The sequence below is a fragment of the Gopherus evgoodei genome, chromosome 3 (assembly GCF_007399415.2).
Source record: "Gopherus evgoodei ecotype Sinaloan lineage chromosome 3, rGopEvg1_v1.p, whole genome shotgun sequence".
NCBI classification, from domain to species: domain Eukaryota; kingdom Metazoa; phylum Chordata; order Testudines; family Testudinidae; genus Gopherus; species Gopherus evgoodei.
Genome location: NC_044324.1, coordinates 100,013,379 through 100,027,972, shown reverse-complemented (window position 1 = coordinate 100,027,972; position 14,594 = coordinate 100,013,379). Strand labels below are relative to the sequence as shown.

General features: G+C 40.6%; 1 protein-coding gene across 1 annotated transcript in view; it reads left to right on the top strand.

The window, feature by feature from the left end:
* Positions 1-14,594, top strand: part of ROS1 (ROS proto-oncogene 1, receptor tyrosine kinase) — a 95,157-nt gene that overhangs the window by 24,226 nt on the left and 56,337 nt on the right. The window contains 9 exon segments of the mRNA XM_030558333.1: positions 706-803; positions 1,670-2,181; positions 3,047-3,259; positions 4,183-4,293; positions 5,321-5,502; positions 6,465-6,656; positions 11,106-11,206; positions 13,604-13,815; positions 14,146-14,309. Of these exon segments, the coding sequence (XP_030414193.1) occupies positions 706-803; positions 1,670-2,181; positions 3,047-3,259; positions 4,183-4,293; positions 5,321-5,502; positions 6,465-6,656; positions 11,106-11,206; positions 13,604-13,815; positions 14,146-14,309 (1,785 nt within the window).

Genomic DNA, 14,594 nt, shown 5'->3' with positions numbered 1-14,594 from the left:
GTGATGCAGGGTCACAGCTGTTTTGTCCTGAGAGGAAAAAAATAGATGCCAACCCCGTGTTTAATTCTTCACTCTTGAAACTTTAATGACTTTAGAAGTGAAGTCCTGGTCTGGCTTCTTTGCTCCTCTCATGCATATGAGACAAAGGGGGAGAAAGCTGCCATAAACAGGGATTCCTTGTGCCAGTGCCACTCCACGCCACTCTCCACTTATTGCCCAGGGTGCTTATGTGGCCACAGATGTCTGCACTCTTGTAGCCTTAGGTTAAAAAAATGGTTGCAGGAGTCTGTTGCAGCTAATGTAAGTTAAAAAAGGTTTGAGGCCAAACTGGTCCCAGGCTGCTGGCAGGATCAGCACAAAGGTAGTTGTAAACCACCACCTCCCCTCCCCTGTCAGATCCTGCTCAAACCATAGCTTGGCTGGACCCAAAATCTGCTCTTTCGTTTTCCTCTAGCTTGAAGACCGTGAGGTAAGTGGATAATGAATTGACAATTCCTTCATGATAAGCATAAACAGAAGGCTTGGCATAGTGAGCAAACCTTGTAATTGAATGACTGGAAATGTAGGTGCTTAGAGGTGCTTGGAAGTGCCTTTGGTTGTTGTCTGTCTCTGTTCTCTCCTGTAGGATGCTCAGGTCATGTTGCTGCTCATCAGTAAACATGCTACTGCTACATAAGAACCTTTCTCTTTATTTTGATTCTCTAGGTGTGTGTCTGTAATTTAGAGAACTGCACAGTAGCTGAAGAGATCACTTCTCCTTCCATTACCTCCCCTAAGAAAATTGTAGCTGATCCATATAATGGGTAAGTTTTTTCTCCTTTGAGGACTTGGTGTCAGATGGGCTGTTGATCTTTTTGGCAATCATCTTCACTGGGTTAGCTATCCAGTCACGAACCTCCTAAGAAACTGCCCCCTATGCCCCAGTTGTACAGACTGCCAAGCTTGCCCCTCTGTTATTCTTTAGCTTGCTCACTCCTCACCCCATTTGATTTGTTTCAGTCAGCGTCTGAAGTCTTTCCAATGTGTGAAGTGTTTGGAGGCATTGTATTTTTATTTGTTTTTAAAAAACAGACATTGAACTCTTTCATCAAAACAATTGTTTGAATGTTAAATGTCTGTGTCTAACATTGACTAGATTATTTGAGTGCGTTTTTCATTATTTTTATCATCATTATTTGATAACTGTTATCACCTAGGAGCTCTAGTTATGGAACAGGATCCCATTGTGCTAGGCAGTGTACAAACACAACAAAAGACAGTCCTGCCCCGATAGGCTGATAATCTAAGTATAAGACAAGAGGTGACAGATGGTTACCAACAGAGGAAGGTGAGCACACAAGGAAACAAGAAGGCAATATTGATCAGCATAATAGGCTCAGCACACCAGCTTGACTGTTGTCAAGTTTTGTTAAGTTTTTCTTATATAAATCATGGGCCAGACCCTCAGCCAGTATAAATCAATGTAGTTTTATATTACAATGGCTGGGAATTGGGCTTCCTGTATTTAATTTTCATAGGATATAAATAAATATGAACCAAAAGAATTTCCCTATATATTTTTTAGAAGGACAGGTGTGTCTCTGAGCCAATAGACCAGTAAAATATCAGTGACTCGTCTACACTGTGTTCTATGGTGTAACCACTGTGGGCTGTTTTGTTCCATTGTTAGGTATGTCTTTTATCTGCTGGAGGATGGAATTTATAGGGCAAGCCTCCCAGTCTATCCTGGTCAGGTCCCTGAAGCTTTGCTGATTGTAAGAATCAACGCTCTGCAAGATTTTGTGATAAACTTCCTGTCCAAAAGACTAATTTACTTCAACAAAACTGATCAATCCTTTGTGTCTGGTTTTCTGGATGGCTCAGAATTTAACATCCTACGACCTCAAGTTTCATTTAGAGACATAAAGAGCTTTATTTATGAGAACAATACTTTCGTTGTCACTGATGGCAGGGCAGTTTTCCGTGAGGAGTTGTCTCCAACTGGGATCAAAGCCTTTAATGAATTTTTGGTGGATTGCGATTTTACCCAGGCTGATTATTTTGGATACAACAACTTGCTTTCTTATGGTGCGGCAGCACAGCCTTATCCTTTGCCAACTCATCCTCAGCTTGTCACAGTGCTGTTTGGATCAGACCAAGCTGTGGTCTGCTGGAGACCACCTCAACCTACTATTGGAACCAGTAAGTTCTATTGTTCCATCCTAAAGGTCTTGTCCATGTTCCAGTATACTTAATGGAAAGATCTTCCTGATTTTTCCTTTCCCTAACACTGGTATAAATCAGAAGTGACTCTACTGAAATCTACTTGGGGGAGGGATAGCTCAGTGGTTTAAACATTGGCCTGCTAAACCTGAAGTTGTGAGTTCAATCCTTGAGGGGGCCATTTAGGGATCTGGTGCAAAAATCTGTCTGGGGATTGATCCTGCTTTGAGCAGGGGTTGGACTAGATGACCTCCTGAGGTCCCTTCCAACCCTGATATTCTATGAACAACTTTGTAAACATCAGTATGAAACAGCTGTGAGAGGAAAAACCATGCCCAATAATTTATGATAAAGCTGCCAAAATTTTAAGCAAAGTTTTACTGATAAAATAAAGAATGCACCTGGCCAAATTAATGGAGGCTTAATTGTGTAAGTCACTAACAGTCTTTCTGTCCTGCAGGGTTTAAAAAAGGCTGCATCTTAAATCATGGAGTGTAATGACTGCAGTGTTAACTACCGCTATCACAATACTGTCACACATCTATGGAGAGTCACACATGGTGGCTGCTGGCTGACAAAATCTGCTATCAGCTCTACCACACACGCGAGTGCTAGAAGCACAGCCGGTGCTGTGGAAACTGTCTGCCACTCCCGGTTAAGTTGTTGGGAAGGGCATGATGTACTACCATGGTGCCAGGGACTAAAGCAGTGCTAGTTTTTAATTTTCTTCCTGGCTGATATCTGTGATATTGGCAGCTTTGAAATAGATCTCTAAAACTGCAGTCTTCCTGGCCTCTGTTGAAGTAGTTTCTTGTCCAATATTGTGATTGTCTGCACCATTCAGGTCCTTCCGCCTGGCAGAACTGGACTTATATTGTGAAGGTATCAGCCCAAAGTGGTGCTGATGAAGATCGGATTGTCTCCAATATCAGTGTCACTAGGTTTACAGTGAAAGGGCTGACCTACACCACAGCATACCAGGTGTCAGTGAGAGCTCTATCTCCTGCTGGGGAAGGACCGTGGACAGAGTCTTTTAGGGGCACCACTTTAAAAGAAGGTAAGAACAACTTCACTGAGCAGTAAGGAGAAACTTGTCCTGTGCGTACACTCCACCTGTCGAGGTCTAGACCTGAGGAACACCAGGGGTTCAATCCTCTGCTGTGCCTACTCTTCACATAGTGACATGAGCAGTTGGGACTTCTTTTAAAGTGCTTGGGGACGGTGCAAAGGTTGACATCTGAAGACCACCAGTGGCAGGTGGTTAAGCATGGGCGCACCGTTGGAAACAGTTGAGTATCCCCATCACCATGTAATGAATGGGAGTGGGTGGCTTACTGGGGAAATGCAAAAGGCCCTTTGCAAGCATATGTACAATGGCTCTAACCTGTACACTGTTGAAATAGCTTACATAGAATAATACCTATGGAGAGGAAAGGAGGGGCTCAGGGTTAAATCACTGGAGTGAAGCTCAGGAGGTCTGGGATCAATTCGTGGCTCCACCACAGATTTTGGGCTTTGGGCAAGGCACTTCATCTCTCTGTGCCTTCATTCCCCATCTAAAAATGGGTGTCACATACTTTTTTTCTCAGCCTTTGTCTCTCTTGTGTATTAAGATTTACTGTTCCTAGGGGCAGAGGCTAGTTCTTGCTATGTTTTTGTACAGCCCTTGGCACAATGTGCCTCTGATACTGGTTGCTGGAACAGGAATAAATTCATGGTGATTAAGTCCATAAATGGCTATGAGCCAGGATGGGTAAGGAATGGTGTCCCTAGCCTCTGTTTGTCAGAGGATGGAGATGGATGGCAGGAGAGAGATCACTTGATCATTGCCTGTTAGCTTCACTCCCTCTGGGGCACCTGGCATTGGCCACTGTTGACAGACTGGATACTGGGCTGGATGGACCTTTGGTCTGACCCGGTATGGCCATTCTTATGTTCTTATGAATGATACATAGTTACAACCTGTTTGTTGTTTCTCAGTTGAAGAAGAACCTTATATCTTGGCTGTGGGGGACGATGGACTTTGGAAGCAGCCGTTGGATAGTTTTGGGCCAGGATTATTCTTCTCTCCTAATATAAGAAATGTCTCAGGTAAATACTGTTCAGGCTGAGTATTCCTGTAGTGGACCTGTCTGCATTGATCAGAGCTCCCCACAGTGGATAAAAGGATCTGAAAGACGAGAACTTTCATCACATCTGACTAGACTTTGAATGTGCAGTAAAACAGTTTGAACTGAACTGAGTCTTGAGGCAGAAACTCCTTGCACTCCCTGGGCCAAATTCATCTCTGGTGAAACGCCGTGAATGTGAGTTTTACTAGGGATGAATTAACTTCCCTGGGTGTCTCTCTACAGCTGTGTAACCTCAGTGTTGCAAAGTAATGCAGTGCTATTGTAATCAGTGGGGCTACACTCATGAAAATGAGGTCAATATAGTAAGGTGATTGTTGTACATAAGATAGATCATGATGACAATCTCCCTATCAATTGAGTTTTAGAGCTGAACTGTATCAATCTTTGTACATTGTTCCTGCATTTGTAGGAGGTTTGACCTGTTTCAATCTTATACACAATGCCCTAAGTGTAGACAGAGTACAGACACTGCACGACCCCTAGCATGAGTATAAATAGCAGTGTAGACAGTGAGGCACTACTTGAGTGAGTAAAGACACACCTGAACCCCAGGGTATATACCTTACACAGCTCTCTACATGCCCAAGCACTGCCTTCTCTGTCTACACTGCAGTTTTCAGCAGTGTACTGTCCTGCTGCCCACCTGCTGCCAAAGCCTTTCCACACCATAATGGAAGGCAGAGAGAGGCTCTGGCAGGGGGTGGGTGGGGGGAAGACAGTGGGGAAAGGCTCTGGTAGCTTTCTGCCGTCAGACTTTTCCCCACTGCCTCCCCCTACCAGAGCCTTTCACTGCCACATGTAGCTACACACCACACTGTGGATGCATCCTGCCTTTTACAGTGGCATATAGCTACATGTATTTGCATGCTGCCGCTAATGTAGACAAGGTCTTTGTTGGTTGGATATTTTTAATTGTTCTTGAAAAATTGTAGTTTTATTGATATATTTGAGAAATAGCTGCTAGTATCCTTCTTTCTTGCTTCAAGACATGGACTGGTATAATGACACTCTCTACTGGAGCAACTCAACGGGGGAAGTTCATATGTGGTCACTGACTAGAAGAGCTGGTGCCATTGAAAAGTTTCATATATCTGACATCAAAAAAGCAAGGATAGTGGCCTTTGATTGGTTGGGTCAGTATATGTACTGGGCTGGAAAAGCAAATACGGTATGTAAGAGTGTTATGCTGAGGATAAACTAAAGTAATGAATAATAAAGATCATTTAAATAATATTTGGGAAAGTGTTTATCATCACTTGAGCTGCTGTTGACCTTTTCCTTTTATAGTAGATCAGCTTGACACCTTTCTTTCCATTGAGATATTTCCTTTTCCAGTTACAAAAGGGCTTGAGGTGAAATGTAGTTATTAATTAAAGCCAGGATACTAAACTGCAGGTGCAAAATATACAAATAAAATATACCGACAATAGTCTCATAGTCGGAGTGTTCAGCTAAAGATTGTCAATTGAATCTCATTTGTATTTATCCTTGTACTATAACCTTGTGTAGCAAATTGTGGGTGTTTTGTTAAGTATAGGGGTGGATTTTCAGAAATCATCTCTGATGTAGTACTTTGATATTGTGTTTTGTTAAGTATAGGGGTGGATTTTCAGAAATCATCTCTGATGTAGTACTTTGATATTGTGTGCCCAAATAGCTGCAAATGCATTCTGTGCACCCACAAATCAGTTGCTTAACCATTTCAGTTGTATGAAATGGGTCTACATTAAAAATGTAGTGCCAAGTTATGCAGTGCTATAAAATTGTACCTGTAATTACTTGAATGCAAAGTCAGAGGCCCTTCTGAAAATGAGACCCATAGGGCTAGATTCTCCACTACCTAACATCCTAATTTACAGCTGTGCATAGTGAGTGCAAACTGGGTGTGAACTCGTATCCACTCAGAAGGCTGGTGAAACAAGGAATGATAAGAGGAATTAGAAGTTTTAGTTTTTGCTTTTGTCACTTAATAGCAGATACTAAATACTAATTTTGCGTAATTCTTTGTGACATTTTAAACACGAGACTGAAATCAATAGCTGTGAAATAGTCATATACATGTATTCAGATGCTTGTGGCTGATAACTAATGTGTGAGGAGTTACACTGTTTTCTCCCCACCTGCCCCCAGATCTACAGAAAATCACTGCTGGTAGGACACACAGATGTTGTGGTGCATGTTGCATTCCTGGTGAAGGATCTTGTGGTCGATGCAATCAATGGCTATCTGTACTGGGCCACAACTTACTCAGTGGAAAGCACCAGACTGAATGGAGAGCACTACCTTATGTTACAAGAGCAGCCACGGTTTTCTGGTAAACAGGTGACTGATATTTAAAAAGGAGTGTTTTAGTGTCTAGTTGCATAGGATACAGTCAGTATTAGTGCTTGTCACATCAGAAATAACAATACAGCTTTAATTTGTTATTGTGTGTAACTTGTACTTACGCTGTAATGGTTAATTCATATAATTATTACTTTATTGAGTAATCATCATGACGGTACAAGTTTGAATAACTGTATTTAACAATATTTGTGTTAATTGAGTTTTAAATTTCAGTGACTGCTATTAGAAAGTGACCATTTACCTACTGCTATCACATAGAACGGTGTGCTATTTTGCATTTTGACAGAGCTGTGGTATCTCAAAATAGCCTTGTACAGCAGCAACTGTTGGCAACTATTGACATTTTAATAATGATCACTGTAGATCCTGAAGATCCTCAGCTAGTGTAAATCACCTTGGTTCCATTGAAGTCCTGGCCCTGGGTGTTTAAAATGACATTTCAAGCAAAATATTGTATTACTGGTTTCCTGCTATTCATTTTGCCATCTCTACCCACATTGTATCCACTGTTTGGCTTTTGTGTCACAACCAGTAACTAGGCTATCACTCACATGAATTTTACCTGTCTATAAGTAAGAAGATGGACAATGTGTTCTTCAGAGTTTCCCTTCTGTTCCCAAAATAGAATTACTCTAGTGGTCGGTTTTGACTCTTGCAAACAAATTAGTCTTACCATAGCAAGTTGTTACCTAAAAAGTAGATGAAGATCCCGATTGTCCATTGCATCAAGGCAGCTTTCTACCATTTCCCCAGCTGATGTATCTGGCCATTTGAGGATTCCTTTTGCTTGAAGGGATTGTCAGTTGATACAGAACCACAGTAGCCATTTCTGTGCCATCTGAGCACTGAGGTAGCTGGAGGAAAGGCATTGTGACTCTATGCCCTGGGAAAACCCTGTCTGCAGAAATGGATCCTGGGGGACACTGGCAGTCAGTGCAGCCAGAGGACTGGCCTAAGCTCATTAGCCCCAAGATTAGGGGAGTGCAAATTTGGCTCAAAGCTACCTTTCCAACCCCCATTCTCAGCTGCATTGGGCACTTTTCAGGAGCAGCCCAGGATGTGGGGCAAATCTTTAAATGCACTGTTTTTCCCTATGAAAAGGCTTTGTGAACTAGCAGTCACATTTAGGTCCAGCACATGAATATTTATCAGCACTTGGCTGAAAGCTGCCTTCTTTCATGACATGTGCTGAGTCACTCTCTTGGGAAAAAGTCCCTGTTCTCAGAGCTTGGATTAGTCATAGCCAAATTATCACTGAAGAGCTCAAGAATGCCAAAAAAAGGCAACCTGCTGTAGCATACATCTTAAATGTTTTCTTTAAAATGTGTCCCTTCCTGATACAGCTTTTTCCTTAGGATTATACAAGATGTGCTCCCATCTTACACAGATGCTGCTCATTATCAAAGATCCTTTTTGAACTCCAGATGTTTCCAAATCCACTGACTTCTTCCTGATGCCTTCATCACAGTTCCTGGAATTCTTAAACTTTTAAAAGTATTTTTCCTCTCCCTAGAGGGTAACCACTAACCGGCTGGGTTTCTAGGATGTAAAACTTAAATACTGGGCAGAACGGGTTTGTCCTTTTAAAGGTGACTAGCAATTCAAAAGTTCAGTTAACCTTATGGGTCTTTTTTGTTACATCTACTGTGTGTGAGAGGTCTCGGCTAGAACATCGAATGGCAAATTCTATTAGTACAATAACCATATTATAATCCTAAGTACTGAAGAATTAAGAAGTTTTTGCCACACAGAAAAAATATTTCCATGGTGCAACAGATCAATGGTCCATCCAGTCACCTGCCTTACACCCCACCTTGGATGCTGGCCAGTGCTGACTTCTTCGCTGGAAGACACCAACTTCCCATGCCCTGTAGTGCACCTACCTGTATCAGATGTATCCTTAATGATCAGCTTCTGCTCTAACACATAAGGATTGATCATTATTTTTAAGGTAGAATTTTTTTCCATTTGTTCTGCCCTTATCATCCATTTCTTTGAGTCATTGCAATAGCTTCCCACATCCACTTCAAGCTTCTCATCCTCAATGTCAAAGCCCTTGCCACAACTCTGCAGCTGCCTGCTTAGTAGTTGTTGTCATGTCACTCCGGTCGCCATTTCTGTGCCAACGATTGGGGCCTTGGTTGTTACCGCAGTGCAAATAATATAACAGCTAATAATAATTATTATTGTCCTCTAGCTATTGTAACTGCAGATGGTAAATTTAGTTCTATGAATAACTAATTCTTTGCTGAAATGTACTAAGCTTTTTTAAAAACAAAAGATCTTCAACAATGCATAACTATTCACCTTTTGGGCTTTAAACCTGAGTCTTGGAATACATCTCTGATTTGGTATTTCACTGTGCAGGGATGAGATGACAAACTATTTTATCCAAAACTTAGCACTTAGGTAGCACTTTATAACCCAGACCCTCAGATGGTGTATACTGGCATAGCTCCACTGACTTCTGACTTACACCGGCTTGAGGATCTGGCCATATAAACACCATAAAAACGCCATATAAACATTGATTAGTTAATCTTTACAGTATGCTTCTGAGGTCAGTACATTATAAAGGAGTGGCAAAGCATGCTGCATGCAGTGTGTGCCAGAATCCTGTTGAGTACTGCCTCATGACATATGGTGAATCAAGGATTATTTCAAAAGGCTAAATTTATGTTGCAACTTATGATATAGGGTTACACTGGAGGATAACAGCTATACATCATGTTCAGAGATTAATGTCTGTCACACCATGGAAAAAATCTATTTTTGTAGCACATGAAAAGGGAGGTGTTAAATTACTGCATGACCCCTGAATATGAATAGTATACATTTTTCTTTGCTTTAATGTAAGTATTAATGGAGGGAGATGGACAAGCCTGAATTGGTGGAAGAAGGTAGTTGTGGTAAAGAGAAGGGAAGGGGAAAAGAGGAGCCCAAAATGGCTAAGGAACATAGATGTGGGACTTGGGTGCTCATGAGAGACAGGAAGACAAAATTTGATGTAGAACATGTCAGTGAGAGAAGGTAAGAGGAATAATGTGTGTATACGCCTAATTTAACTACACGCTCTCTCATACCAAAAGTAGTTTTTACAAAGGAAATCTACAAGAACAATAATTCAGACTTTGATTTTCTGACATGCAATATCAACAAGAATGGGATGGGAATTGCATGAGAGTATGCAATATGACATTTGTTTTTCTTTCCCCAATACCAACATCTTTTTGTATCTGATTAGTGAAGAGTAAAAGAATGGATGCTCCATTCACATCCATAACTAAATCTTAACTTTAAAAAATGAGATAGACCTATAACTTGACAAGAGAGTAGAGGTTGGGAAATATCGAGGCAAAATATCAGAGTGGTGTCAACCTTATCTCTAATTTTGCACTTGCAATTTTGTGCATGCAACAACTTTCAGGCACAATTAGCTGAGTGTTCATATGATAAAATTCAGCTACCTAATTTGTGGATGCAAATCTTATTTTCACTCACAAACCAGGTTAGTAGATTTTTATTTCTATTGTTTGTGCACACAGTATTGCACATGCTATTGACTGCAGGTATGAAATTATACACTTTGTTTGGAACATTTGGTCTAATTAAAAAAACACAACAACTTTTTTTGTGCAGTGTAGGTTAGAGGGCTCTTCTTGGCCCTTATCCCTACTCTCATGTTTTTTCAGATTACTACTAAATAAAAATGATGGCATGCTGCTTTAACTGAAATTTAGCTATTTTGAATGTAAAGCTTAATTAATTTTTTTCAACTAATTAGCATATCATTTTCCATAAATAGTGAGCTCAGACTCTATACAAGATGTCCTTCTTTTGATTGCCCAGAAGTGATATAGCTTATGTAAAATCAAATTATAAAAACACAATTGGAGACTGTGTTGTTTCCAATATGAAAATCAGTGTCACTCTTTACAGTAATATTTCAAAGTGTTTTGGAGCGAGGACATTAAAATGCCAGAGGTGTTTATGCAACTTTATGTATGGAAGGTTCATTAACTAACTGGTATACTGCTACAGTAATATCTGAGCTACTCAGGTGCCATAGGGATGAGCAACATAGCAGATGCTTATAAATATAATTAAACACTTTATATAAAATCCTGAGCTGCTGTGAATTGGTGTCACTCTGCTGACATCAGTAGGATGATACTGATTTACACCAGCTGAGGATCTGATCATTTGTTTATTGTTTTCCCTTTTTATATTCTGTCTAATTTAGACTGAAAAATCATTGTGATAGAGTCCTGTCTTTTTTTTTTTTTTCTGGTAAAGAGCCATTCTCTCCATGCTGCTGTATAATATAAACAACAATGAAGCAACATATCTTTCAGAATTGAAGGGATTTTTTCCATGATGTATTCATTTTGTTCACTTTACTGATTGAATTTTTCTGTCTTGTAGGTAGTTGCTCTAACTTTGGATCTCAGTGACGGCTTCCTCTACTGGCTTGTGCAAGATAGCCTGTGCCTAAATCTGTACAGAGTCTCACTTTGTGGAGAGAGGTAAGGGTATCTCTGTGTGTCTCTCCTCACCCCCTCTCCCAAAGTACATTGAACAATCAGAATTCCAGTGCATCCCTTCTTCTGTGTTTCTGCTTTTTGGATTGTAAGGGCCTCAAGGCAGAAACTCTTTATTTTTTGTGTAGTGTACTATGCTGAATACATTGTTGGTGCTAAGCAAATAATAAACAGGAAGAATTGATGGTCACCTGTAGCTAATGGATAACTGTGTTGTGTTACCAGGAAGATTATTCAAATTTTTCATGGTGATAAAAACAGCATGGATACGGAGGCTTGATTCAGTTGAGGTCATAGTCATCTTCATGTTGGACTTGTAACATTAGAAAATAAGTAGTTACAGTTTTCCATATTATCTTGAATCTGGATCATTTTTAAAACCTGACATTTCTCAAATATAAAGGGCAGCAACAAACACTCCTTTCCCTGGAATCTGCAACCCTTACTCACATGAGCAATCAGTAGTTATATGGTAGTCCCTTTGACCCTCATGAATATGAGATGGCTGCATTATTCACAAATGGCAAAGCCATAAGTGAGTTCCATAGGTCACATCAGATGAATGTTGGTCAGCACTTTATATCACTTTGCCATGCATTCTGCATGTGCCATGTATGCACAGGAAAACTACTTCCAAAGGTTTTAAATGACATTTTTGCATCCCTTCATATGTAAAGCTTCTCTTAGTTACTGCAAGTCCAACTGTACAGGATTCAGAGTGAACCGTTAAAAATTACTTAAGTCCATTTCATATGGAGTCTCGGCTGGGCTCACTGAGTGGGCATCCGGACTGGTACTTCTGTGTCCTCTGTTGGCAGCAATTGTATCAAGTGAGCTACTGGAAGAACCCATTCAGCCAGCCTATAGGACAGAGGTGGGCAAACTTTTTGGCCTGGGGGCCACATCTGGGTATGGAAATTGTATAGCAGAACATGAATGCTCATGAAACTGAGGTTTGGGGTGTGTGAGGGGTGAGGACTCTGGGGTGGAGCCAGAAATTAGGAGTTCAGGGTGTGGGAAAGGGCTCCGGACTGGGGTAGGGGGTTGGGGTGCGTGTGTGTGTGGGGGGTGGGCTCCAGCTGGTGGTGCGGGTTCTGGGGTGGGGCTGGAGATGAGGGGTTGGAGGTACAGGAGGATGCTCTGGCTGGGACTGAGGGGCTTAGAGGGCAGGAGGGGGATCAGGTCTAGGGCAGGGGATATCTTTAATAAATGGTAACATACTGTCTCCTTTTGAATAAATTATAATATTTTAGCATAAATGTTTACTTCATTTTAAAGGTATCATCTTATAAGAGCTGAAGAAACAAAGTATTGTGTTTGGTGCTCCAGTGGTGCATCAGACTAAGGAATGTTCAGTTCAGGGGTGGGGCAGGAACTGAAAGAAAACCTTTTTATTTGTTCTTATTACTTATGTAGGGGGAAGAAGAACTTGAAGGATAAAGCTTAAGGTATCCAAGTTTATTGCATAGATCTTTTTTTCCTTACAAAGCAAGTTGTGCTGGGGGTTAGCATGAAAACCTCCATGCTTAGTTACCAGCTTGGACCTGGTACTGCTGCCACCACCCAAAAAATTAGAGTGTTTTGGGGCACTCTGGTCCCCACAAAAACCTTCCCTGGGGACCCCAAGACCCAAATCCCTTGAGTCTCACAACAAAGGGAAATAAATCTTTTCCCTTCCCCCCTCCAGGTGCTCCTGGAGAGATACACAGAAGCAACCTCCGTGAATCTAAGCAGAGGGAGTCCACCCTCTCTAATTCCAGTCCTGGAAACAAAAGCACTTCCCTCTTCACCCAGAGGGAATACAAAGTCAGGCTAGTAAATCTAACACACACAAATCTCCACCTGACTTCTTCCACCAATTCCCTGGTGAGCTGCAGACTCAATTCCCTGGAGTCCCTCACTAAAGAAAAACTCCAACAGGTCTTAAAAGAAAGCTATATATAAAAAAGAAAGAAAAATACATACAAATGGTCTCTCTGTATTAAGGTGACAAATACAGAGTCAATTGCTTAAAAGAAATATGAATAAACAGGCTTATTCAAAAAGAATACAATTTAAAGCACTCCAGCAACTATAGACATGTAAATACAAAAAAAAAACCAATAACCCTTATTGTTTTTATGATCTCTGTACTCACAACTTGGAAACAGAAGATTAGAGAGCAGGAAATAGAAATCACTCCTCATAGCTGAGAGAGAGGCAGACAGAAAACAAAGAACTCAGACACAAACTTCCCTCCACCCAGAGTTGAAAAAATCCTGTTTCCTGATTGGTCCTCTGGTCAAGTGCTTCAGGTTACTTTTTTTCCAGGTGAAAGAGACATTAACCCTTAGGTATCTGTTTATGACAGTGGCTTAGGTGATGCCATATTTATTTTCACAGTTGTGATGCTGTAGTCACTGAATTTGCAGAATGGAGTTCTTCAGAAGTATCCCATAGTGCACTGCTGTATTACAGTGGACGGCTGTTCTGGATTAATGGCTACCGGTTCATTACGACACAAGAAGTCAATCAGAGTGTTAACATCCCCTTTTCGCAACCAGCAGAGTTTGCAGCTTTTACCCTTGCTCAGAGGTCACTTAAACCTCTGCCAGGTATTTGATTTTCTGATCAACAGAACTTTAAAAATGTATCCACTGTCTGCTTGTAATTCTTAGTTATTAACATCTGGGTGGGAAAAGATGTGAATACAAATATCTTGCTAATACATTTATCAGAATAGAGATGGATAAATTATAACTATATAAACCAGTAGAAGCAGAATCAAATGATACCAATGTGGCCTAAACAAACAAAATCATTTTATTATTAATAATATACTAATGGAAGTTAATGGAACTTGTGCTCATAAATCACGTAGGCAGATTTGTAAATTCCACCCATTGTTCATAATTCTTATTTTTTTCTCATCTTCTGGATTACAGGAAACTTTTCCTTTCCACCCAAAGTGATTCCAGATTCAATTCTGGAGTCTTCCTTTAGGATTAAAGGGAATTCGTCACATTTTCACATCCTTTGGAATACTTCCGCAACTGTGGAATGGGGCACTGTCTTTTACTGTGTGGAGTCCAAGGTTCTACAGACCAGGGTATTCATGAGATTTCTTCCCATTATCTGGAATTATTGCTTCTAGACACTGACAGTTATAAAAATTAAACATATGGTCTGTGTTCTTTTATGCCATATTGTGCCCTTGTGTATTTCTTTTATAGATATATGGACAGATCTTCTAACTCTTCAGAAGTTTGCTTGAATTACTTTGATATAACAATTTATCATGTAGAGCATAATACGTCTCTGACCACCTGAACCATAGTTATAAACTTCATTCGCACTTGATTTTAGCATATTTGATAAACTATTGTTACACTTG